The following is a 26,806-nucleotide window of genomic DNA, read 5'->3' on the forward strand; positions in this document are numbered from 1 at the left end:
TTTTAATGTAATAGAACTAAAGTAAATATATAAAACAAAACAAACAACGCTACTTATATCATAAATGAGCATAGTATTCACAGATAGTGCTTATATAGATACGTAGCATATCATTTGTTTGTCTACACATACTAAGTAGAACATAAATATTGTTATACGTTTGATTGCAAACTGTGTACTATATTTTAATTTTCTAATAATGCGGTTGGTTCAGTCAAATACTAGTATGATAACGATAATTTTAATAATGCAAGTAATAATTTCATTTATAAATAATTATTTTAGCAAAGGTTCCCTAAGATAATAAAGAAGAATATTAGTAGTACTAGTTGGTTAGAATTAGGTTATTGGGCCATTGTATTGGACCAAAATGGCCTATTCAATTTTCAATTATCAAAGTTTGATCTGAAACAGAAAATAGACAATTGTTACTACTACTTATATATGGATAAGATCAACAAATCAATAGTGAATTTATTATTCTTTGTATTTTTAAAATTTTTTTCTTTCTATATGGATAAGAACAATATATCAATAATGAATTTATTCTGTTTTTTCCTAATCTTGTTTAGGTCTAGTGTATACTGTTATTTTCTAAAGATCTTGCACATACTTAGTAGTTTATACATACATATTATTTTTAAAGCTGCACCTTAGGTTTGTGTAAATAAACTGGAGTCTTTATTTTGTTACTACAGAAGAAGGAATAATTAAGTAAAGTTATGTTATTATAAATACAATTATAGGGTCTAGCTAGGTACATGTACATGATTGTTTTGATACTTGTCCAATAATATTACTCTTAGAAGGGTCACATTTAATATTCATTAATTATAAATTTGCCTTTTCGAGCGAACTCTTACAATTATTAATAGGATAAAATACAGGGTACAGAATAACGTAACGTTTATCAAATGTATGCATGTGAATTTAAATTTTGAATCCAGTGGTAGTTAGAATTCATATTCCATATTATCAACTAAGTAATATAATTATATAAATATGTATACGAGTAAATCAATAGGAGTATATGATATAGGTATAAAATAAAAAGCCCATGCAAAGTAGCAATTCCTAATATCTTGCCATGTAAATAAATAATACTATACGGTTGAGCTACAAAAGGCAGACATCAAATATATACGATACAATATGAAGGAATTATTTTAGGGCAATAATATTAAACGGGTTAATTATTTGTCTATTTATTTTCGTGTCACATCGTTATTATTCGAGGATCTTTACATAAAATTTCATTTTTCTTTATAATAAAACAAACAACTTAAAAATAAACCATACACGTATGAATATATTTAGTCAAATCGGACCAGACAAATATGGCCCATGAGGACTCAATTGTTTGTTCTTTAAAAGGTTGGTTAAAACTTAAAAGTATAGAATTAATCAGTCTCCAACATACTAGTACATTATTCTTTTTAAAATTAATATAAAAATACTAACATCAAATTCTATCAAAAGTCAACTAAATTGAAGTACATTGCACTCGAAATTAAATCAGAGTCAAATTCAAATTATATACTCCATAAAAACTGATACAAATCCATATAAGTAATTTGCCTACATCCATCAAGTGCATGTGAGTTAGTGCATTATTTAATGCATGATTACAATAATTCATAGTTGAGAATTAGACAATTTACAACCATATCACATGTCTATCTTATTTTTTTAATTTACATGCATGCTTCAAAAATGCTGCCCCTCTTATCACTCACTATCTCAAAATTTATCTCTCATAAATTATTATGTATCTTGTGGGACATTTTACTCTATCATACCATATATATTAATTATGAGAAGTCAACTCCCTACATATTTTTAAAATAATATGAACATATTTGGATAGAATATTGACACTCGATTCTCCAATTTTTAGATATATTTTTAGATTCAATCACGCATTAAATAGCTTTTTCTAATTTACAAAAAAATCATATATTTAATTTATTAGAGAGGCATGTATGAACATTAATTGAACGACAAATTCATGGTACATGTTGGGAAATCTACCTTACCTAACCCATCACTATTTATATCAATGCACCTGTGGATAATGTTGTATTGTTTCGATAGGTCGGACTCTACATTGATGATATTTTTATTAATTTATAAGATATTAATTTAGAGTATTGTTATTTTTAACTTAAAATTAATGACGGTCCATAGATCAAGAATCATCGTATAGTAAAAATTATACTACTAAGGTATGCCAATTAATAGGAGTTTGGATTTACATTTATGAACATCGCTCATATATATTCAATTAGTAGGTTAATATGGAAGAAAGACGAAAACTTTTGTGCGCGCATCGCAATAATCCTCTCTCTGTCAAAATATTCCTCGACTCCTTCTCCCTTGACTACGCGCCCCGCATCCTCCACCCACAACAGTCGAGTGGGGGCCACGGGCTGTACGCACGTAGAGTTCGCTCAAGCGAGTGTGCCTAAAAATATATATCGTCTTGTTTAGATTTTCATTAGTATTGATTAGTTAATTTAGTTTGGTGCGAGTGTTTGAATATATTAGCAAACGTGTAGAAATTGGTTTTATATTACCACTAGAATTATGAATATGTTAGGCTTTTACTATTCTCTACCTAATTTATGCAAACACCTTAATTCCCTGTGGTAGTTTTATCTTATAAGGCTTTTACAAAATATATAATCATGTGACAAATTAGTATATCATGTTTTATTTATAAAATATGTAATAGTACTACTCGAGAAATGCACTATTTGTCTCTTAAGAGATAACAAATGCGCTATATAGATTTGTGGTATAAGAGTATTAGCAACTGCAGTGGCAGATCCAGGATCCTAAAATGAAATGGGCGGAATAAAATTTATCGGAAGCTAATGGAGGAGCAGGAACGATATCGGAAGCTATCAGAGGAGGCGACAATGGAAAAATCACATTTGGATCCATGGTAGCAAATCGTCGGGGAGGGGTGGTCGCCCCCTCATGCTCCACTGGATCCTCCACTGACAACACAATTTATTTTTCACATCTCAACGGGACATGACAAAAAATCAAGCATTGGGGGCGACCCTTGTAAGCAAAATTTCTCTCAAAGGCATCGGGGTATGAGTTTCAATACCCTCGGTTATTTTTTCATTATTTTTTCTTTTTTTGGTCATGGATTTATTCATTTTTTATTAAATACTTACTTTATATTGTTTAACTGAATTATGTATTTTTATTTTTATTGTTCACAATTAAGTAGTATTATATACTCGGTATAAATTAATTTACATAATTATAAATAACATGAGATGAGATTTTAAATTAATATATAGTACATGCATAATTGTGAATCATATTAAATATTAATTTTCTTAAAACAAGAGGTGAAATCCACGAATAATGTAAGTAAAGTGTAATTTTACATTTTAGTGATCTCGAACTTGGGTGTTTAAAAAGGCGCGGGCAATGAAGTTTTTATCTTTTTTACTGTATTTAAATGCTAATTAATACAACAATAAGAAGTTAACGATATCCATGGAAATACATTTTAGAATAAACAAATGCAAACGAATTATTGGAAACAATTTAAATCAACAAAGTAAATTAATTGTGAAACCATGGATCTTCAATTAAAACGTGAAATTAGCCACTAGTAGTCTTATCCACAACCTCAAGAGTAAAATAAATAAAAAAGATAAAGATATTTTGCTACTTGTAAATAAAAATGATTATCTTAGCCATTGACTGTCCTCAAAGTGTGCGTGGCAGCAAGTGTTCCCAAAGTTTTAGGAAAACTGACATAATATAAATAATGCATTTTATATCCATATAATATTTTTTGTTAACCACACAAACAAATACAGTACTCTACTCGTGCACATATTTTTGGCTCAAAAAATTTGAACACGATTATATAAAAGAGTTGAAAATGATGCAAGTGATTGTGAGGGATAAGCTATGTGAGAACACTCACGACGACATCATTAAAATAGACTGAATATGATACGCGATTAAGAGATGACCGTTTCAGGAGAGTGAGCCAGCAAGGTGACTGCAGACCAAGTATAAGCCACTTGTGTGCACTATCGAGACATCAGGACCGTATAACAAAGGCAAATCTTGTTGCGCCATATTATATCAGTCGTTATTGAATTTTAATTTTCTATATTTGTTTCTGATTTTTACAATTTTATGGTATGTATTAAATTATAAGTATGTACTAATATTTAGTTCTAGTTATGTAATTTTTAAATTTTTGATAGTTTGTTACATTTATGTAAATTTTTAAAAATGGTACATTAGTAATACATAGTGAATTTAAAAGAGCGGTGAAATTATACACAATATAGGTCATTTCAAATTTTTGGTCCAACTATTGTGATTATTTAGGGCCTGGCCAAAAAAGTTGATGGGGACTAGAATATAGTACATACTATCTTATATATTTGTGGTTCGACTGTTATAGGCCTTGAATGATACTAGTATTAAAGAATAAAAGTTTACCATAGTATATAACGATCCAAAAAGAAGAGCAAACATAAACATAAGTGAGGGGGGTAATAATATACTAGTACCTATTTTCAATTTCCTAAAAAAAAGCTTTTCTAAGTTTAATTAAATTTCCAAATGCCATATGGCCCCTTCTAGAGTTCTTTCAATTATTTATCCAACGTGGAAGTTCTCAATCGAATGCTTGCAATTTCATTATTTACAAGCAATTAAGTATCTTTTTCTATATAAAATTTTAAAATGTGACTTCCAAATTACCCACAACAGGGTCGATATGGAGTAAATTTTAAGAACGAGAATCAAAGGTTAAAATATAATTCTAAAAATATCAATTACGTTTGAATTTTAAATGTAGTTAGTGAATGTATGATGCATAGTTGTGATACTTAAAGAAAATGAATTGCTCCAGAGGTCTTTAAATTAGAATTTTAATAAATTCAAAGTACTTCTTTTAGACCATTTCTTTCTATTTTCTCTTCTTTTAGAGCATCCCCGGGGCATGGAAGTGGGCTTGGACCCACTTTTATTCATTTTTTACTCCATGATCTTCCCCAATAGCACAACACTCACATCCATGCTCTTCCGCAAGAACATGCTCAAGGGTCCCACCATTCTATTATTCAATTTAAATAAAAACATTTCCACAACATTAGAATGCATTAAAAATACCCGGAACACTATTACAAATTACTAAAAAATTTAAAATTAAATAATTCAAATCCTAAAAATTAAAAATTACATAATTAAATTCATAAAATTAAAAAAATCCACTACTCGTCGCCGAATTTCGCCCAAATATGTTTGATTAGGTCTTCTTGTAGCTCAATGTGGGCTTTGATATCGCGCATTGTGTGTCTTGTTTCGATCCTCTCTCGCACCGTCGTATGCACACCTGGGCGTAGGGGAGACCTTGCGGTTGAGCTTCCGGCTTCATCCTCGTCGTAAAAGTTAGCCGCCCTCGATCCTTCGTCAGCTGTAATCATGTTGCGCAAGGTAATACACGTGTACATGATGTCAGTAATATTCTTAGAGTACCACAACCGAGACGGAGCCTTCACAATGTTGAATTGGCCTTGAAGGACCCCAAAAGCTCTTTCGACGTCTTTCCGAGCAGACTCTTGACGCTTCGCAAAAAGAACCCATCTCGGGTCTTGCGGATTGCTGAGCGTCTTCACGAAAGTCGACCACCATGGGTAGATACCATCGGCGAGATAGTAACCCATGTGGTATGGATTTCCGTTGACTGTAAAGTCGACCATCGGTGCCACACCATTCAAAACATCAGTGAAGAGTGGTGAAAAATAGAGCACATTCAAGTCGTTGTTGGATTCGACAACACCGAAATATGCATGCCAAATCCATAGGCGGTATTCGGCGACCGCTTCAAGGATAAGCGTTGGGCAGCCGCCTTTGTGGCCGCTTAAGTGTTGCCCCCTCCAAGCATTCAGGCAATTCTTCCACTTCCAATGCATGCAGTTAATGTTGCCAAGCATACCGGAAAAACTGTGGACTGTTTCGTGAAGATGAAGCAACCGTTGACAATCTTCGGTTGTGGGAGCCCGAAGGAATTCCTCACCGAAAGCAGAACGAATGCCGTCGTAAAAAATTTTTAGGCATAGGATTCCAGTTGACTCACCCACATGCAAATACTCGTCGAAGAGGTCAGCCGTTTGCCCAGTAGCAAGTTGTCGGAGGGCACAAGTACACTTCTACAACGCCGAGAGACTTTGCCGACCAGTTGCGTATCTACGTGATTGAAAGTATTCAACACGGACGGACAATGTGTTGACAATACGCATAAACAACCGTTTTGACATGCGAAAACGGCGCAGGAAGTAATCTTTCGGAAACCGCGGCGTGTCGGAAAAATAGTCAGCAACGAGCCTTTCATGTGCTCCCTCCCGGTCACAAGGAATGTAGCGGCGTTTTGATCTAGTTGGTTGAGGAGGAGAGGCGGGGTGGCGGCGGCGACATAGGCTTCATAGGCGGCATGATATTATTCATAGTATTCTTGTTCTTCGTGCTCCGCTTCCGCCATGATATCGGTAAAATCCATTTTTGAATTTTTAGAGAGGGTTTGAGTAAGAGAGGAAGATGGATGATGAATGTGTTGTATGAGAAAATGGATGATGAATGTGTGTATTTATAGATGATTTTGGGTTTAAAATTTTTTAAAAAAATTCAAAAAAAATTCAAAAAAGCGGTAATAAACGGCTATATTTTTTGGGAATCCGTTTTTTTGGTATTATTTTCAATTTTTTTTAAAAAAAAGAAATTACAACGACATTGTCGTTGGCCAATCGCACGATGCCACGTCGCCTTGCTTAGCGGCACGAACATGCTCTTATTATCGAGCAGGGCCATGCCGTTGGCGCGAGCACAACAGCGGACGGGGCTGTGTCGCGCCGCTGGCACGAACGCCGTCCGCCCAAGAGAGTGGAGATGGGGATGCTCTTAGACTCAAGAGCAAATTTGACTATTTATTTATTTTCATCTATTTTTTCTTATATCTCTCTCTTTATCTTATCTTCTCATAGTTTCTCGTAATTAATAATATTATTTTATGCTAAAAAATTAATTTATGTTTATCCATTGGAACAATAATTTATATTTAATTTTATGCTTAAAACAAAAATGCACTTCTGTCTTATCTTCTCATATTCTCTTTTAATTAATAATTTTATTTTATGCTAAAAAGTTAAGTTATATTTTTCCATTGGAACAATATTTTATGTTTAATTTTACGCTTAAAATAATAAATTCAGTTCTTCATTTTATAAACATTTGGGAACATATGAACTTAATCATTTAAGTGATTTACTTTTATTTTTATAATTTTACACACGTATGTATTTGTTTTCAAATGAACAACAACGTAGTATTGTATACGAAACATTAGTTTTGTTTTAATAAGTTTGTACTATATGTATATATATTTCTATCATCTGACATTATAAATTTCGAACTATATAAAATTTTTATAAAAGATACTTTTGAGATTATAAAAAAATTATCCCTAAATGAGATCTTTAAAATTATTTTTTTTTGTTAAACACATGATAGGAGAGAGAAATGAGAAGATAAAGAACAATGACAGAAGATACATAAAAGTTTCCAATAACTATCAAAATTGAAATCCAACTAACTCAAAGCCTAACAACACCTAATCACCTTAATCCCCAAAATCCCAATTTTTTCATATGGATTAGCAAAAAATGAGTAAATTAATGCAACATAATCCCAATGTGAATGCATAATCTTTGACTTCACCTCTCCCCTATAAATTAACCCAACCTTCACCACATCTCTCCACCACATTTCCCAAACTTCCAAAGCATCAATCTCTTCTTCTTCCTTTTTTGCTCTCCACATTTTGCCCTTCTACAAAAAGAGATGTCGCAGAGAGCAAACCGCCACCAGCGCCGGCCGTCGCAGGGCGTTTTCGTCATTCCTGACAACCTCACCGCTCCTCTCCCCGACGAGATCGCTCCTCCGCCTCCAGCCGCTCAGCCTCCGCATCCGCCGCCTGAGAAGAGCGGCGGTGGAGGAGTTCACCTGCCGCCGCATCCGCCTCCAAAGCCGGCGGAGGAAATGCAGGCCTCCGATCGCTCCAGCCGAGGATGATCCGTCGATCTCACTCCCCGCGAGTATGAAATAAATTAGTTGTTAGTTCTTCTTCTAAGAGTTTTTCCGTTCTTCTTCGTCTCTGTTTTTGCTCCGATTCTCTGCTGTTTTGAAATTAGATCTTCGATGATAGTGATAAATGTGAGCTTCAGATTAATGTCAGTAATAGCGCAGAGTTATCGTGATTCAGTTTCTGAAATGCTGCTAGTGTAGATTTGTTCCTTTGTTGATTAATCGTTTTCGTTTTATTCCCCAATCGGTTTCTGAATTTCTGATAGAATCGCAGCGTTATCTCACAATTGGATCTACGATGGGAATCTCAGCTGATTTGATCTTAATTTCAGCTTTAATTTAAGCAGATTAATCAACGATTTTTGTTTTCTTCTGATCTAGTACGTGCTTTCTCCTTCCAAACGATGATCAAACTTCAAAAATGAGAAATTCAATCGATTATTTTTCTTCATAAACAAAGTTCGAAAAGAAAATGCCGAGAAAAGCAAAAAATTCACGTTTGTTCATGAAAACTTGTTTGTCGCATAGTGCAATTGGATGAACAATTATTACTCACTCCGTCCCTCGGTATTAAAGACATTTCTTTTCCGCATGGAATTTAAGAAATTGTGTTAAAATTGATTTAAATGAATGGAGAATAAAGTACAAAAGGAAAAATGTGGAAAGATGAAAAGATAATAAGGTAAGAGAGAAGAAAAGTTTGTGTTTTTTTATCTAAATAGGAAATGACTCAGTATTGGGGCAACTAAAAAAGGAATCCGACTTAGACGAATTGGAGTAATTTCTATATTAGTTTCACAAAATAAATAAAAAAGAAAAAGAAAATGAAGATATTGGTGATGGGGACTGGTGTAAGACTTTGACTGTGGAGGTGGTGATTTCTTGAGAAAAAATTGGTTGCAAAAAAAATCTAAAGGTAGTTGTTTGCTTTAACATATCAAAAATTAGGTAATGAAAGTCTATTTCGTGTCAAATATTTGTAAGAAAAAAATACACCGACACAAGATATGAAGAAACGACATTCAACAATTTTCATGTGGTTGCTTTTTTTCTCGTTATTTGTCGGTCAATTAAAGTGTTTTAACGCCCATCAATACTTCAAATAAATGAAGAACTATTAAAATATTTTTTAATAAATATAAAATTTTTAAGTCTTTGAATATTGTATTACAAGTAGTAACTATCGCTAAATAAAAATTACTCTGTCTGAACCTATGGCTGGTATGATGGACGATCTTGTGAGTAGGCGTGACTATGTTCAAGTCAGGATAAATTGATCAATTTGAATTTGAATTTAATGTGAGTTCAATGCATATAGACTATAAAAAAATACTTTATGTTACAGTATTATATTATTTACGCATCACTCCCGTCAAAAAAACCTTACGTTCGTCATGAATGGTCGGGTGGATGATTTTGTGATTGTGCTTAAGTCGAAATAAATATTGTTCAATTCGAGTTTAACGTGAGTACATTGCATATTGCAAAAATAAATGATTTAATAATTTCCATATTAGTTTCTCAAAATAATTAAAAAAGAAAAAGAAAACTTGTTAAGTCTAAATAAATATTGATAGATTTGCGTTTAATGCGAGTACATTGTGTATAGACTGCAAAAATAAATATTTTATGTTGTTTTATAGTACGAGTATTATTTATGTGTCTGTCACAAATATCAACTAAATACCATACATTCGTCATGTTTGGTGGGGTGGACGACTTTGTGACTATGTTTAAGTCGAAATAAATATTGGTCGATATAGTTTAATGCGAGTTCAATGCATATAGAGTGCAAAATAATGTTTTTAATTTGTATTTTACTTACTTCCTCCATCCGTGAAATGTTATTCACTTTTGCCATTTCAATCCGTTCGTGAAATGTTGTCCACTTTGCTTTTTTTTTCCAAATTTAATAAATAAAAGCTCATTTTATACTAACTCATTACACTTACATTATATTATAAAAATAATATATTCCACATTCTATCAACTTTTTCCACTTACTTTTCTTTACATTTCTTAAAACTCACTCCGAGTTAAAAATAAAGACAATATTTTGCGGCCGGAGGGAGTATTATTTATGCGTACCTCTCACGCATGAGTTCGTCATGGTTGGTGTGATGGACGACTTTGTGGCTATGTTTGAGTCGGGATAAATATTGATTGATTCAAGTTTAATGCGGTTTGATCAATATAGACTACAAATAAATTTTTATGTTGTATAGTAGTATTATATACACCTCGCTCCCACCAAATTAAAACCATATGTGCGTCATGACTCATGGTTGGTGGGTCGACGACTTTGTGACTGTGTTTAAGTCGGGATAACTATTGATCAGTACGAATTTAATGAGAGTTCAATGCGTATAGAGTATGAAATAATAAATATTTTATGTTGTATTATGTCATATACACATAACTCCCACCAAATAAAAGTCAAATGTTCGTCATGGTTGGAGGGATCGACAACTTTGTAACCGTGTTTAAGTTGGAATAACTAGAGATCAATGCGAATTTGATGATAGTACAATGCATATAAACTACAAAAATTATATATTTTCACATTGTGTTATAGTAGTACTATTATTTACACTTAGTTCCTACCAAATAAACACCATATGTTCGGTGTACAAATTTGTGACTGTATTTAAGTAGAGATTAAAAAAAATTGATCGATTTGAATTTATTGTTAGTTCAGTGTATACAGACTATACAACAAATATTATGTTACTCATGAATACTGTATTATTTAATCTATATGCTCATCAAGATGATTGGTGGGGTAGACGACTATCACCACTTTATGACTATATTTAAGTCGGGATAAATATTGATTAATTTAAGTTTAATTCGAATTAATTGTATTAATACTATTATATGACGACATGAAATTATATTCATAACATGTTAATCAGAATATGTGACAATGAATAGAGGAATAATATTAACTAGTCAGTGAAGATATTTTTCGATCCCATGATAATCCAAGGCCTATTATTAGAAATGTTACTATTATTTTATAAAGATATGGAGTATATATATTTAATTTTTTTTCGTGTTCCAAGGGTTATTATTAGTTATGTGATTATTTTATTTTACAAAGAGAAATAAACAAAAAGCCATCAATAGACAACAAAAATTATAGTAGTATAAAATTGGGTAAATAATACGGGCAATTAATATGTTTTTGGACAAAGATATTTTAATATATCAAACTTTTTTCTCTACAACTATAGCATTGATATTTTCAGTGTAAAACCAACTCAAAGAAAACAAAGTGAGTTGATTTTGGTTTGTTCCGTAATTTTTGATATTTGAATTCCTATACATAATTTTTTATTTTTCTTATTTTTTCACAAAATCAATATACCCCAAAAATCAAAGTTAATTTGACAAAATAGAAAATGACATGGCAATAAAACCACCTCATCCAACAAAAACAATGTCGTTTTGACTAATTAATAGCTCAAATGAAAAATAAAAACAAACCCTGTCATTTTTTTCATTTTAGGTGAACAAAACATCATTTTGATTGAAACAAGGTCGTTTTATTGCACGTCAGTTTTCATTTTGTCAAATCATCTTCAACTTTAGAGCATCCACAACCGTGCTCTTGCCAGCGGCACGGTTGTGGGCCCGGGCGGTACTATTCATGCCTGCTCTCTGGCAAGAGCACAACACCCACAACTGTGCTCTTCCGCAAGGACGAGCACAATTAATATAAAATTCAATTACACAAAAACATTTCCATAATATTAAAATTCATTTAAAACCCACAATAAATATTACAAATGACAAATAAAATTAAACATTGCATAATTAAAATCCTAAAAATTAAAAATTACATAATTAAAATCCTAAAAATTAAAAATTACATAATTAAAATCCTAAAAATTAAAAATGACACTACTCGTTGCCGAATTTCGCCCACATGTGGTTGATTAGGTCTTCTTGTAGTTGATTGTGGATTCGAGTATCGCGCATTGTGTGTCTTGTCTCGATCCTCTCGCCAACCGTCGTATGCTCGCCTCGGCGTAGGGGAGACCTCGCTGTTGAGCTTCCGGCTTCGTCCTCGTCGTAGAAGCTAGCCGCCCTCGGCCCTTCGTCGGCTATAATCATGTTGTGTAATATAATACACGTGAACATGATGTCGGCGATATTATTCACGTACCACAGCCGAGCCGGGGCCTTCACAATGTTGAATCGAGCTTGAAGGACCCCGAAGGCTCTTTCGACATCTTTCCGCGCTGACTCTTGACGCTGCGCAAAAAGAACCCGTCTCGGGTCGTGCGGGTTGTGGAGCGTCTTCACGAACGTCGACCACCTTGGGTAGATACCATCGGCGAGATAGTAACCCATGCGGTATATATTTCCGTTGATGGTGAAGTCGATCGCCGGTGCTACACCATTCATCACATCATTGAAGAGTGGTGACGAATATAGCACATTCAAGTCGTTGTTGGATCCAGCAACGCCGAAATATGCATGCCAAATCCATAGGCGGTAGTCGGCGACCGCCTCAAGGATAAGCGTTGGGCCGCCGCCTTTGTGACCGCTCAAGTGTTGCCCCCTCCAAGCAGTCGGACAATTCTTCCACCTCCAATGCATGCAGTCAATGCTGCCAAGCATTCCGGGAAAGCCATGGACTGATTCGTGAAGACGAAGCAACCGTTGGCAATCATCAGTGGTGGGTGCTCGAAGGAATTCATCCCCAAAAGCAGAACGAACGCCCTCGCAAAAATTCTTTAAACATAGGATTCCAGTGGACTCACCGATATGCAAATACTCGTCGAACATGTCGGCCGTTTGCCCAGTAGCGAGTTGTCGGATGGCACACGTACACTTCTGCAACGCCGTGATACTTTGCCGGCCGGCTGCATCTACACTTGTTTGAAAGTATTCAACACGTGCGGACAATGTGTTGACAATTCGCATGAACAAGCGCTTTGACATGCGAAAACGGCGCCTGAAGTAATCTGCCGGAAACCGCGGCTGGTCGGCAAAGTAGTCGGCAACGAGCCTTTCGTGGGCTCCCTCCCGATCACGATGGATGTACCGTCGATTTGATCTGGTTCGTTGAGGAGGAGGAGCAGGGGTATTCGCCGCGACATATGCTTCGTAAGCGGCACGATGTTGTTCGTAGTATTCTTGTTCTTCGCGTTCCGCTTCCGCCATAATATGGGTGAAATCCATTTGAGATTTTGAGTGGGGGATGAATGTGTTGATAGTTTGTATGAGAATTATGAATGAGAGATGAATGAGAGATGATTTGATGTGATAAATGGATGATGAATGTGTGTATTTATAGATGATTTTGGGGAAAAAAAATTAAAAAAAAATCAAAAAAATTCAGAAAAAACGGGAAAAAAACGGCCATATTTTTGGGATTTGGAAAATATTTTTTTTTATTTTTTAGCATTATTTATAATTAAATACCGATTTTTTTTAAAAAAAATAAAAAAAAAATTAAACACAACGGCTATGCCGTTGACGAATGGGAGCGCGCCACGTGTGCGTCCGCTGGCACGGACGTGCTCGATACATCGAGCAGCGCCGTGCCAGCGGCGCGGCTGCAGCGGCGGCGGTCCTGCGCCTTGCCAACGGCGCGGACGGCGGTGGCGTCTTTCGCCACCGCTGCGGATGCTCTTAGCGACAAAGCAAAATCAATTTCATGGAAGATTCTCAAAAATCAAATTTCATATAGTGTCATTCAAATTTCAAAAGACATGTGAACACCTGAATTAAGTGAAAATTTCAATGATTTCTGAAAAATCATAGCACCTTTTTTTTATATTTTATTTTAGAAATCCTCCTTATGAATTTATCCATGCTTATGGTAAATATTCTTTCAATCTAAAAACGAACGGAATTACAAAAATGTAAAAGGAATACCAATTTGTGTTTTTCGGTTGATTTTTAGAAATTGTGACCCTTCAATCACACATGAGTAATTAATTGCTAATTAAATAACCATAAGGTGATAAGAGGCATTATTTGTTTATTATACTTTCTTTTGTTGATAACAACCCAACGCAATCAAATTAATAAGTTTCTCTATATGTGGAAGTTGGTTATTGCATGCACCTGATCAATTTCTTAATTTTATGTTATTTAATTAACCCTATTAATTGTCGTTTGAAATCAATCCAATGCAATGATTCTTATTTTCATTTATTATGTTTAAAATATTTTGGTAATGCTAATTAAACTATTAAAGAACCAGTAACACATTTTACGAAAGATACGCCAATCTATAAAGACAAAAAAGGTAAAATAAAAATAAAGTAATAGGGGGTAATCTTGAAGATGGTCACTCAAATATACTCCCTTCGTCTTAGAAACGATGTGGGTATCACGACATTTTGAGATGTTATTTAGTAATAGTAGTACATATTTAGTGCGTTGAGTAGATAGAAAAAATAATAAATAAAAAGAAAAATAGTTAGATACATTGATAATGTTTTGATTTTAAGAAATATGAAATGTGAGATCTTTGTTGGGTTAAAGTAAATAAATACTCCCTCCGTCCCTCAAATTTTGTCTCACTCTAACCTGACACGGGTTTTAAGAAATGTAATGAAAAGTGAGTTGAATAAGTTAGTGGAATGTAGGTCTTACTTTTATATATTAGTTTTATAATAAAATGTGAGTATGAATTTGTTAGTGGAATATAGGAAAAAATGGTAAAAAGTGAAATGAGATAAATTTTGTGAGACAGACGAAAATAGAAGAATGAGACAAACTTTCAGGGACAGAGGGAGTAAGATATTTTTGTGTAATAAAGAGTATATATATAACCTCGGAAATAAAATACTAAGAAAATAAGATAAAATGATTAGTATTGCCAAAAACTAAATTAGATTTTACCAACAAAATAGAATGCCAAATTTTTAATTTCAAACACTTCCGATTGAACACAATTAAGTTTTTTTATTAATAAATAAAAATGCTCAAGCCTAAAAATGAAGTGAGTCAGAATGTGTTACAAAGAATATGAAAAAACAAAAGCGAAGCAGCTAGAGCATAATATAAACCAAAAAATAAGATAAGACTTCCTACGAAAAGGTCAACAACAAACTTACAGAAGTGTTAAACATAATTGTTAAGTTGATAAATAAGATTTTTTTTCATCAAATAGATCGAGGTTTGAGTTATTACAAAAAATAGTAAACAATGATTACTCCATCAGTCCATTGATTCTCTTTTAGAAAAACTAACAAAGTAATAAGTAGTTTTTCTTTTCTTTTATTTGATTTTTCTGTAATATTTCCATCCAAAAGATATTGAAATCATTTGCTACACATAATTTGTATATAAGAAATATGTTTTGTATCGAAAATGAATACACGTTTCATATTGATAAATTTCAGTCACGATGATTAATTTTAAAACAAAGATCTAGTATTTTAATTTGTTCAAATTTTCTATACAAATTTATGATTGAAAATGAAAGTAAGATTAGGCTAGTCGACAAATTAATTTTTGCAAAGAATATAAATTGGGCTTCACTCTGAACTCAGCCCATTTTCGTGACCTACATGTACAAATAGTGCTGTCGATGGGCCTAAATAGGGCCCGAGTATTTGATTGAGATATAAGTAGACCCACTAAAATAAATAAATATTTATTGGCTCAAATGAATTAAATAGATGATAACTAAAAATATCAATAAGAAGATTAAACAAAATACCAACCCACTAAAATCTAAAATTCATTAATTTTTACCACATAACATCATTTAAATCATACTAATAGTTATTAAAGTTAAGTTTAATCACAATTATGGTCGATCCCATAATATTTGGAAACATAATATACTTAAATCACGAAGTTTTAATATATTTCAATTGTCCTTTCCGTTTATAAAGCTAATATTATTTTATTCAAATAATAATAGAAAAAAAGAAAAATAATGAGAAAAATGAAAAAAAATGTACTCACTTTACTGAAAAACTTATTGAGTATCATCAGCACATTATTTTATTTACAGATAAGACAGTTCTCAAATTAATTTTCAATTTCAAAATTTATAATATCAACAAAATTGGATATTTCATGATTTAAATAACTAGTATCTCAAATTTAAAATAAGTAAATCAATTTGTCTACTTCAATCAAAGCAATGCACCACAACTCTATAATGCAATGAAAATAAGAAAATTTAATTTTATGTTTTCTTTTAGAGAAAGGAAAAAGTGTGAAAAGTCTACTTGCTTGCATCATTATGATCGAGTAGCGTGGAATTAACGCAGGGATTTAGAGAGAGAATATGCGGTGGGCCCCACTCCTAGGCTTGCATCATTATTATATTCTTATCCATATTTTTTACAATTTGTTTCTTTTATTTGGTTTCTGTTTTCAGAAAATGATACTCAAAAATTAATAATCCATTCGTTATTAAAATATACGAATAATCTTTATCATTTTAATTTATTCAATAAAATTATTTTATATTTATTTTAAAATTTCTTTTACTAATATTATTAATGCTCTCAGTTTTATATCCTCTAATATTATTTGATGTCTTACTTTATTTTAGCTTCCTCCTACATATATAGCACAGTTTAAAAAAAATATCTGGAGGAGACCCTATTCTATAATGCTTCTAAAGTTTTTCAGAAAAAAAATCCTTAAATATAATTTATGATATAATCCAAGATATAGAGTTTGTTAATACGTTGTGATAATACATTAAAATCTAATCAATACTTTGATTTAATGCTATTTACTTGATGCAATACACTATTTGCTCCCTTCATTCGAGTCAAATAAATATTACTAACACATTTGTATAATAATTTGTGCAATATTCTTCATTTCATTTATGAATGATTGATGCGCGTTGAGAAAAAATTATAATGTAGCAAAAATAATACTCCATCCGTGTCCCATGTTACTCGCACTTTTCATTTTAGACCGTAAATTTGGAATTGGTTTTTTAGTGTAATTAAATTAGAACTTTAAGTGTAACGAGACATCACTTAATAAATGAGCTCTTAACTTAAACTAACGCATTAATTAAATACATTAATTCTAATTAAAACTATAAATAGGGTAAGGAGTTTGTGACGAGCCGAAAAGCAACAGTACAAGTAACATGGGACGGAGGAAGTTAAATAAATATTAATCTGCAGTAATTATATATACGAATAACTCTATAGTTACATTAACACAATTTATTTACTGATAAATCACAACTAGGATATTTCGTATAATATTTATACTCCCAATTCACCTTTCGTCATCGCTAAATATGCAATGTTATCGAGGGATGGTTGGTCAATTAAAGCTAGGTAATGTTTTAAAAATCAGAGCTGATCTATCGGATTCAACTATTTCAGCTGCAAATCGATACACCATCCGGTCCAATTTGGATAAGGAAACCGCTCACAATTAAGACCGCTATCAACTCCAACAACAACAGTCTACTTCGATAGTGAATCAACAGACGTTATATTGTCTTTATATTTTTTTTCTAAAAAATAAAACGAGATAATACCAAATGAGAGTGAAGGAGAATAATATTGAACTAATATATATATGAAGGAGATATATATATATATATATATATATATAGGAAAATGATCAATATAAAACTTGATCTCAATACAAAATCCAGACCAAATCCTGACCATGAAATTTGACAATCCAATGGTCAATAATTAAAAAAAACCATGGAGGGTCATTGTAAAGCAATTTTAAGTCATATTATAAACTTTGAGTTTGAGGTTATGTTAAGATCATTTCATGTCATCCTTACTATAATGACGTAAAAATAAGCTTACAATGACCTAAAAATGACTTTTGTATGCTTGGTTATGCATTTTTGTATTAAGAATGGTTTTGCATAGATCAAGAGCCGTTTTCACTGTATTTTTAAATTTATTTTGGAGTATAGTTAGTCCCCTTTCTTTCTCTGGTTTATTCATAAAAAAAATTAAATTAAATTAAATTAAATTAAATTAAATTAAATTAAATTATGAGCCGTTCGCGCAACCACTATTAATCTGGTTTCACTTCCACACGCAGTAAAAAATCAAAGTAAAAAAACCCTACCACATCCGCTTAATAAAGAGAGCTCCACGTTATCCCTCTCTCTAAAATTTCTCTCATTTTCTTTCCCACAGTCCTGCACTGGTCCTCGCATTCTCTGCTCAAACTCAAGCACGATCGAAAATGGTGAGTCTCCGCCCCTCTGTTTCTCCAGATTTTCCGTCGCATTGCTATCGCGTCTCCTGATTATTTTATCGCGCGTGGCTCGCTTGATCTGATTTTCGTTCCTCGTCTAGTTCGAATAAGTTATCGATTTTTGCTTTGGCGAGCTATCTGTTTTAGTCGGCTAATAATCTAGAGCGGTGATCTGGTTTCTGCTGGATGCTGCTCTTTTGAGTTGTTTTTTTCGGTACCGAGATTCGGAACTCGTTTCGAATTCATTTAACTATTGAGATAAGTTTGGAATTCGCGTGGAAGGATTGCAGCTTAATTGTGCTTGAGGCGTGGACGCGTGGTGCCTGATGTGTGATTGATCTGACATTAGTTGCTATTCCTTTCTGTGATTTTGCTCGATTGAAGATGATTTTGTCCAATTTTTGAAGTTTTTGCAAATCATCCTAACGTGTAATTATTTTAGCAGATAGATTCGAGTTTTTAAACAGATTTTTTTCTTGATGGTGATTCCTCTTTATCTGTTTCCTAGCAATGCAATGGCATAATTGTTGTGGTGTTATAGTTTGATCTATTTGTATTCACCATCATGTAGGCTAAAGAGTATGATATGTGGCAAAATAGACAACTATCTTTAGATGTATCGGGTTGTGATTTTGGTATAATGTCTGTTGGTTGTTGATGCTTTGATGATGATGATGATGATGTGTGTGTGTGTGTGTTGAGGGCATACATTCAGATTGTTAAATATCATGCTTCTGCTATTTGTTTACAAATTTAGTTTGCTGACTTTCGCGCAAGCATCATGTTTCTCCCGATTTACTTCCGCCTTGTAAGATGTTTATGTAATCTAAACGACGTTCTTGTGATCAGGCAAATGCAGCATCTGGGATGGCTGTTCACGATGATTGCAAGTTGAGATTCTTAGAACTGAAGGCGAAGAGGACTTACCGCTACATCATCTTCAAGATAGAGGAGAAACAGAAGCAGGTTATTGTTGAAAAAGTAGGTGAGCCTACTGAAACCTATGAGGACTTCGCTGCTAGTGTCCCCGCTGAAGAATGTCGCTACTGCATCTACGATTTCGACTTTGTGACCGCAGAGAATTGCCAAAAAAGCAAGATTTTCTTCATTGCTTGGTAATCTCACCATCTCATTGCTTATCCCTTCAGTTAACGCACTCAATTCAACACTCGCTGAATACAAAACATCTGCTCTCGATTGCTTTTTTTTGCTATGCAAGGTCTCCCGACTCCTCAAGGATCAGAAGCAAGATGATCTACGCCAGTTCAAAGGACAGGTTCAAGAGGGAGCTAGACGGGATTCAAGTCGAACTGCAAGCAACCGATCCAACTGAAATGGGCCTTGATGTCATCAAGAGCCGTGCCATCTGATTGAACAAACATAGGCAGGTGTCTCGTGCAATGCCTGCCTACCGTTTGTTCGAAGGTAAACTTGGGTATAACCGTACAAGTAGTCGCCAAGTACTCGGTATACTGTTTCTTATAACTTGGATGCATTTTATGTTTGTTTTGGTATATGATGTTTTCAAGTGTTGCAGCTGTAGTTTTAATCTACAAGCTGATATTGTAACAATCTGGGACGTGTAAGACTAGCATGTTTTGGTATGATATGATATTTGACCGCTGGCTTTATTTCTGAGTTAAATTAACATCTCATTTAGTTATCTAAAAAATATGATTTCTTGTTTGCTTTGATGATTGTCTACAGAAGATTTTACTTTGTTTGGTGTTCTGCATTTGCCTCTATCGAGTTTGAAATGATTTTTCTTGCATTGTTGAGTCCATTCTTGATTTACTATCATTTCCTACAACTTTTTTCTTTTTCTTTTTCTTTTTGCCATTGTAAGTGGCCATTTTTCACTTATGTTTGACATGACTGCAATGATTTCTTCAAGTGTTAGATACTTCTCTAAATAAGCATTTTTTTCAATTTTTTATGTAATTAGATAGGAGGTAAAAATAGTAGTACTGGATTACCATGTTTCTGATCTAGAAATTTTATTAAAACCATCTCATATTTTGAAATTTATCAATATTATCGTCATTCTTTAATAATTGTATGAATTATAACATCGATTTTTCAACTTACCAATTTAATCAGTCTTTTTAGTTAGTTTTTAAATACGAGTAGTATTTCTTAAAAAAATATTTTTATATAATTTTTATTTCCAGGAGAAAATAATAGTACAAGCCATGTCATGACGCTGACACATCAATACACAATTACACTATTGGATGAAATTTCGTTAAATAGAGATTGATACGAATTTGAAATATTTAAGTTATGACAATTACTTCTAAAAACATACTCCACCTTCTCTTTTTAAAAATATAAATAAAATTTGATACGAGTTTGAAAGATTAAGTTCAGGCGATTACTTCTAAAAACATTATCCATCCATCTCTTCAAAATTTTAAAATTTTGAAGGAGAATGAGTTTTAATAAGTCTCACCTCAAATTTTTTTTTTTTCTAAATTATCCATAATTTTAAGAAATGAGCTAAAAAGAAAATATTTCATATTTTTAAAAGGCGGAAGAATATTTATTAATCCACTACTATAATTTATTTCTTAAAACATAACAACGTCAAGTCTAATTTTGATTTGTCATGCCACATGAATTGAGAGTAGAATTTCACTATTACAAATCAATACAAGTTGAAAAGCGTAAGATAAAAGTGACCGATTGTGGCATAGCATGCCGCGATCGTGATAGAAATCATGAATTATAAACGTTGAAACATAATTAACAAAATTATTAAATATACATACGAGTATTAACCTCCATATCACCATTTCCCCATTTCCAAACCAACAAACAAAAATGCATGAATAATTTCTCTATTCATAAGGAGTTAGTGATCTCCATCTTCACTTCCTCCGCCACAAACCACGTAACTCACCCCCCCTCTCTCTCTCTCTCTCTAGAAATGATCTTCCGAATCCTCAGTTCCCTCCCCGAATCCCTCTCCTCCCCGATCTACCTCCTCATGTTCTACGCCGTCGCTTGGACGGCCGTCCTCACGGCCACGGTCGCGGTGGCCTCCTTCACGCCGGAGTGGGCCTTCGTCTCCGCCATCAGCCCGCTCTCTCCGCCGTGCCTCGGCGATGGCCTCGTCAGGCTGCCGCTCGACATCCCGCCGGAGGACTTCTGCCTCGCCTCGCGCCTCTTCAGGCGCTCCGAAATCGACATGCTCGTGCCGCCGCTCTTCGCCGCCGTCATCGTCGCCGGATCCGCCTTCGCCGTCAGAGCACTCGGATTGTGGGAGGGCGACGACGATGAGGTGGCGCCGCTGTGAGAATACGGTTAGTTCGATGATTTTCCCCTAATTTGGAAATAAAATTCGGTTTTCGAATCCGTTGCGCGCCCAACGACGTCGTCGTGGTATTTTGATTTGTGAATTTTTTTTGTTTTTGTTTTAGTGTTTGCTGATTTATTATTAGTAATACGGTTTACCACATTATTTAGAAATTATAGTGTATCTCCAGCTTGAGTTAGAAGCTGATTACTATTATTTTTGTTTAAAATTGTTTGATCTCGGTTTAATTAGTAACTAATGTAACTAATTAAATTGAATTTAGTCACTAAATTGGCTCGAATTTAGTTTAATTATAGTTATAGATTTTTGCAGCTTTCCTAAATCCTCAATATATATAGATATATAAAAAAAATGCAATGTTCCAAAAGTTATCTATGAAAAATGTGATAAAGTACTTCATAAAAAAACATACTACTATCATTATTGAGTTGTTTAATGCACATTTCTTACGTATTTGTATTTTTATAAGAAATGTGTAAGAAATACTACCAATAATTTTTGCATGGAATATACTAGTATATTATCCATGATAAGAGTGATTAAATTTAAAAATAAAAATTATTACTAGAAAATAGCTAAGAATTGTGTAAGATGGTAGTAATAGTGATACATAACACTCAAAATATTTGTTATATGTAAGATAAACAAATAAACACATCTTTTTTAGACAAGAAAAACTAGGCCATCTTCTTTGAGCAATATTCTTGTCCAAATTTACAAAATACGGAGTATTAAAAATCACAAGATCTTCATTTGAAATAGAGTTCAACTCATTGATGTGCATTCAGGCTTTTCCAGCTGTCTTAAGTAAGCTGCAGCTGAAATCCCAGAGTCTCTTTGCCAAAGCCTCATCTCTGGCCAGGCTGCTTGACTTGAACTCGTTGCAGTCGACATAGTAGTTCCCTGACACTCCCTTAAGGCCGGGGTGGAGCGCAACATAGCACGTTGTGGCTGCACCCTGAAAATCGAGAGCAAAGTTAACATACTACTACATGTTAACTTTTTTTTAGATCATTATGTTCTGTTTGAGGGACTGTTACCTGAGGAACATTTTTCCAGAGAATGTGAGTTGCCAACTTCAACATTTCTGCACCAAAATGTTGATTTAGTGCAAGAAAACTAGCACATATATGTGTGTGTCAGTGTGTTGTAAATTCGATATTTCTGCAGAAAATAATGCAATAAAACTAGTGCAATATTTATGCAGCAAAAATCTTGATTTTGTACAAAAAAACTTAGAAGTGTCAACTTCAACATTTCTGCAGCAAAATCTTGTTTTAGTGCAACACACATGTTAGATTGTAGGACTACATACTCATCAAAATTCCGGAATATCTAAACAGATTCGTCATGATCAACCCCGGATGCACTGAATTCACTGTAATGTTCACTCCTTCACTCTGCAGAAACACACAAGTTTAAACAGCTACTTTTGCCTCCTAGAGAGCTCTAGTGTGTTTTTGAGGTTGCAATACGTTACCTCCAGACGCCTAGAGAGCTCGTTCGCATGCAATATATTGGCTAGTTTGGACTGCCCATATGCTTTCTTGTCATCATATCTGCCACCAAACAAAAATGCATCCCCTTATATCATATAACATCACACCTTATGATTTAGATTTTGATGAACTCACTTACTTCTTTTTATCACTGATCTGTTCGAAAGCAATCCCTTCTGGATAAGTGAGTAGATGTGCTACAGATGATAGATTCACAATCCTCCCCTCGATCCCCGTAGATTTTGCTGTTTCCTTCATCTTGTCCAGGAGTAGGTTAGTCAAGTAGAAGTGGCCTGACCAATGAAATATGAACTCTTACAAAGTTAGATGAGAATATTTCAAGAAATTATAAATGTGCTATACTATACCAAGATGATTTGTAGCAAACTGCATCTCAATCCCATCTTGAGACAGCTGAAAAGGGCAGAACATGATACCAGCATTGTTTCTGGAAAAATAAACCAAAGTCAGATTGAACACTAACCAAAAAATGACTAAATTGTTGTTAAAATGAGTTTTTTTTTTTAAAGTTACATTAAGATGTTGAGGTGAAGGTTGAGAGTGGCGAACTCATGACTGAAAGCCTCAACTGAGTCGAGAGAAGCGAGGTCGAGTTTAAGGGTGGTGACCTTAGCTTTGGTGTAATCTTTGAGAATGGACTGCTTTGCTGCATTAGCAGCTTCCATGTTTCTTGCTGCTATAATAACATGTGCATTTCTCTTAGCTAAAACTCTTGCAGTTTCCAAACCAATCCCACTTGCACCACCTGCAGTTTGAGAACTTTTTGTTAACTTTTTTTCACTACTACTACTACTAGATTTTGTCATGGCAAGCAGAGGGATATTCAGAGATCTGAATCTGCAAATTATGATTGTACTTGCACAACATATATCTCATAAATTCATTTTTTAATTTCCTGTACAGTTGGATCTAAGTATAAAAAACAAAAGTTATACTACTACTACTACTACATAACTTATGTGACAACATTTGTGAGAACAACTATTGTAGTAGTTGTTTAGTTCACCATTAGCGTTATTAAAATTATTACATGGAAAACAAAGTTTATTTTGTTACTTTAATCTTTTATATGAAGTTAATAGATAAAATGGTCAGATCGAGTTTTGATTTTGAAATCATTTATAGAATTAATGATGTAAATACAATTCTTGAGGTATTAATATCATACTCCTTCCGTCCTATGTTACTCGCACTTTTTATTTTATGATTGAATTTTTAGTATAATTAAATTAGAATTTTAAGTATAATGAGACATAACTTAATAAATAGGTTCTTAACTTAATCTAACATATTAATTAAATACATTAATTCTAACTTAAACTAGAGATAATGTAAGTAGTTTGAGATGAACCGAAATGGAATAGTGCAAGTAATATGGGACGGAGGGAGTAGTAAATAAAAAACAAAACAAATAACTAGCTTGAAGTTTTGAATTAAACAAAAACGATGCTTTGGGTGGATGATGCTAGCATAAAATAAGTACCGTGACTTTAATGATGCATTCATTATTTACTTCATAAATAGCCCTTAATTCTAGTTGAAATATGGAGTAACTAAATGAATAAATGTAGCACTTGATGCAAGGCTGCAAGCATTACTTATGTCTTGCTACTTCAACTCAACTGTTTTAATTTGGTGACCTATTAACTCAATATTTGATTTGTGTCTATCATGATCATTTTGAACCAAATTAATTGCAATTATGAGCCCACCAAACATTGTCATCTATTTCATGAACTAATAAACTATCAATCGACAAATAAAACCCTATTTTGACGATAAACATGACCAAGAAAAACACACAAACACACACCAACTTAAAACATATGAATATATAGTATTATTAGTATATATTATGCATGCATGATTCTAACTAATAAAAATGGTTAATTACCTCACCATGAAGTTTGGTCAAAACTCTGATTTATCTCGCACTTTTTAAAATTTGAATGATAAGTCATGAAATTTTAAAAATTCTCAATTATTCGAACCTGTTATTATGGCCGTCAAGTTTGTCGCGTCAATCCCCTCAGTCACATTCTCAGCCGTTGATACAGATCCGAACCCACTAGCCCCCGGTATACCTGTGATCAACCTAAACATCTTCCTTCTTGTGTGTGATTGTGTGTGTGTGTGTTTGTGAGAGAAAGAAGAGAAGAAGAGAAATAAAGTGCATGAGAAGTGATGGTTTATACACCATATATATATACGAATGGATTTTGCCTTTTGGGGGGATTATAGGTATGAATTGGGTGTGTGAGCATTTATTGATAGATAAGTGAGTGACAAATTATTTCTAACTACTACTCACCATATTTACTTACTCTACGTATGTATCTACATTTAAATCTGGGATATATACACTGTTTAAATCTGTGATATCAAAAGATTCATATGAATTATGTATTTGGAAAACTTTATTTAATTTTTTCACATGTACATAGATATGTAGTTGGCGTTGACATTATTGAATTAATTATTTTCTTACAAATAATTAAAAGATGGTATGCCATAACAAAAGGTATGGACAATTAAACTTTTGAACGTGTTCATGTGGATTGCATTGATGAGATCTCTGCCATCATTCCATCCAATTGGTGCTATATTTTTATTAGTGAAAATTGTAGGAAATACTATGAATTAATTTTAATTCTGATATGTTTCGCAACTTTAAATATCAACAATAAAAAGCATGAATTTGTATAATTTTTTTTTTCAATTTTCTAATGTAAAAAAAGTGTATAAATTTTTTATTTGTAATGGTTTGTTGATTTGGTGCATACGTATTTCAAATTTACAACTTGTCGAAATGTGTTACTCATCCCGTCAAAAACATCATAAGTTGGAGGATTATCCAAGAATATATAGGTGAGACATGATCAACTCTAAGTCGATGTGGGACAACCAATAGAGTAATGTGGTTGAATTATTTGCGAAGTGTGTTGAAAAATTGATAAAGTTCATGAGCAGTCTCATCTTCGCCCTACGTGAGGACGGTGGTACGCAACATCAAACTAAAAGTGAAACCCCAAAATGTGTAGAAGTGTGTGTAAGTGAGCTGAGAGCTTCTCCCCCCTAAAAAAAAAAGTCCTCCCGTGAATTGCATGTTCTCTCTTATATAGATGCGGAGGTGATCTTCTAGAAATCTAGAAGCCTTCGCATGAAATCTCTGTTCTGCCATTCAGCTTAGCGATCTCCTCCGTCTGGCTATTTTTACTTCATAATGCTTACTCTATCGCCAAATTTCCTTCGCCAAGCAATTGTCTTCCCTTCTTCCTTGGCCTGGCGATATCTTTTACACACATGGCTTAAAAAATGCGTTAGACCCCGTAAATGCATAAATTTAACCTCCTAACCAATGCATGAAATTAGCCTTATCATTAACCTCATGATGCTAATTCATTTTTAACATATAGTATATCATATTTCTAATTGGTGAAACCGAAATAACGGCATATCAAAAAACATAATTTCAGTAGAGAAAAGGTGTGTTGCCGTGTCGGGTGACATCAACGATGCGGCAGCCATTTCGAAGGTTTGATGCAGAGCTACAAAGGCCGAATTTAATGGAGTTTCCGGCCTTAATGGGCCACCCGATTTCAAGACTCGCTCCTACTAAATACGATAAGAGTCCACAGCTCAATTCATA

General features: G+C 33.5%; 3 protein-coding genes across 3 annotated transcripts; 2 read left to right on the forward strand and 1 right to left on the reverse strand.

Annotated features, from left to right (window-relative positions):
* The first annotated feature begins 18,174 nt into the window (after positions 1 to 18,174).
* LOC121787892 (actin-depolymerizing factor 1-like) lies at positions 18,175 to 19,962 on the forward strand. Its single transcript, XM_042186739.1, has 3 exons — positions 18,175 to 18,309; positions 19,168 to 19,433; positions 19,538 to 19,962. Exons 1-3 carry the CDS (start codon positions 18,307 to 18,309, stop codon positions 19,686 to 19,688), a joined length of 420 nt encoding a protein of 139 aa, XP_042042673.1. The 5' UTR covers positions 18,175 to 18,306; the 3' UTR covers positions 19,689 to 19,962.
* Positions 19,963 to 21,142: 1,180 nt separating this feature from the next.
* Positions 21,143 to 22,561, forward strand: LOC121787891. Its single transcript, XM_042186738.1, has 2 exons — positions 21,143 to 21,623; positions 22,426 to 22,561. The coding sequence occupies exon 1, from the start codon at positions 21,146 to 21,148 to the stop codon at positions 21,614 to 21,616; it is 471 nt and encodes a 156-aa protein (XP_042042672.1). The 5' UTR covers positions 21,143 to 21,145; the 3' UTR covers positions 21,617 to 21,623; positions 22,426 to 22,561.
* LOC121787890 (short-chain dehydrogenase TIC 32 B, chloroplastic-like) lies at positions 22,249 to 25,312 on the reverse strand. Its single transcript, XM_042186737.1, has 8 exons — positions 25,149 to 25,312; positions 23,671 to 23,902; positions 23,505 to 23,584; positions 23,276 to 23,429; positions 23,118 to 23,196; positions 22,953 to 23,037; positions 22,678 to 22,724; positions 22,249 to 22,595 (listed from the first exon to the last, which is right to left on the reverse strand). The coding sequence occupies exons 1-8, from the start codon at positions 25,258 to 25,260 to the stop codon at positions 22,422 to 22,424; spliced, it is 963 nt and encodes a 320-aa protein (XP_042042671.1). The 5' UTR covers positions 25,261 to 25,312; the 3' UTR covers positions 22,249 to 22,421.
* Between the last annotated feature and the right edge of the window lie 1,494 nt (positions 25,313 to 26,806).

This window comes from Salvia splendens, chromosome 22, assembly GCF_004379255.2.
Source record: "Salvia splendens isolate huo1 chromosome 22, SspV2, whole genome shotgun sequence".
Classification (NCBI taxonomy): domain Eukaryota; kingdom Viridiplantae; phylum Streptophyta; class Magnoliopsida; order Lamiales; family Lamiaceae; genus Salvia; species Salvia splendens.

What these genes read in the sequence shown, in the direction of transcription:
- LOC121787892 (XM_042186739.1), top strand. An exon ending in AAGATTTTCTTCATTGCTTG is followed by an intron (nt 19,434 to 19,537) that starts GTAATCTCACCA and finishes TTGCTATGCAAG; the next exon opens with GTCTCCCGACTCCTCAAGGA.
- LOC121787891 (XM_042186738.1), top strand. Translation starts at nt 21,146, where the DNA reads ATGAATAATTTCTCTATTCATAAGGAGTTAGTGATCTCCATCTTCACT.
- LOC121787890 (XM_042186737.1), bottom strand. Translation starts at nt 25,260, where the DNA reads ATGTTTAGGTTGATCACAGGTATACCGGGGGCTAGTGGGTTCGGATCT. An exon ending in CTTCACCTCAACATCTTAAT is followed by an intron (nt 23,585 to 23,670) that starts GTAACTTTAAAA and finishes TTATTTTTCCAG; the next exon opens with AAACAATGCTGGTATCATGT. An exon ending in ATATTCCGGAATTTTGATGA is followed by an intron (nt 22,725 to 22,952) that starts GTATGTAGTCCT and finishes ATTTTGGTGCAG; the next exon opens with AAATGTTGAAGTTGGCAACT.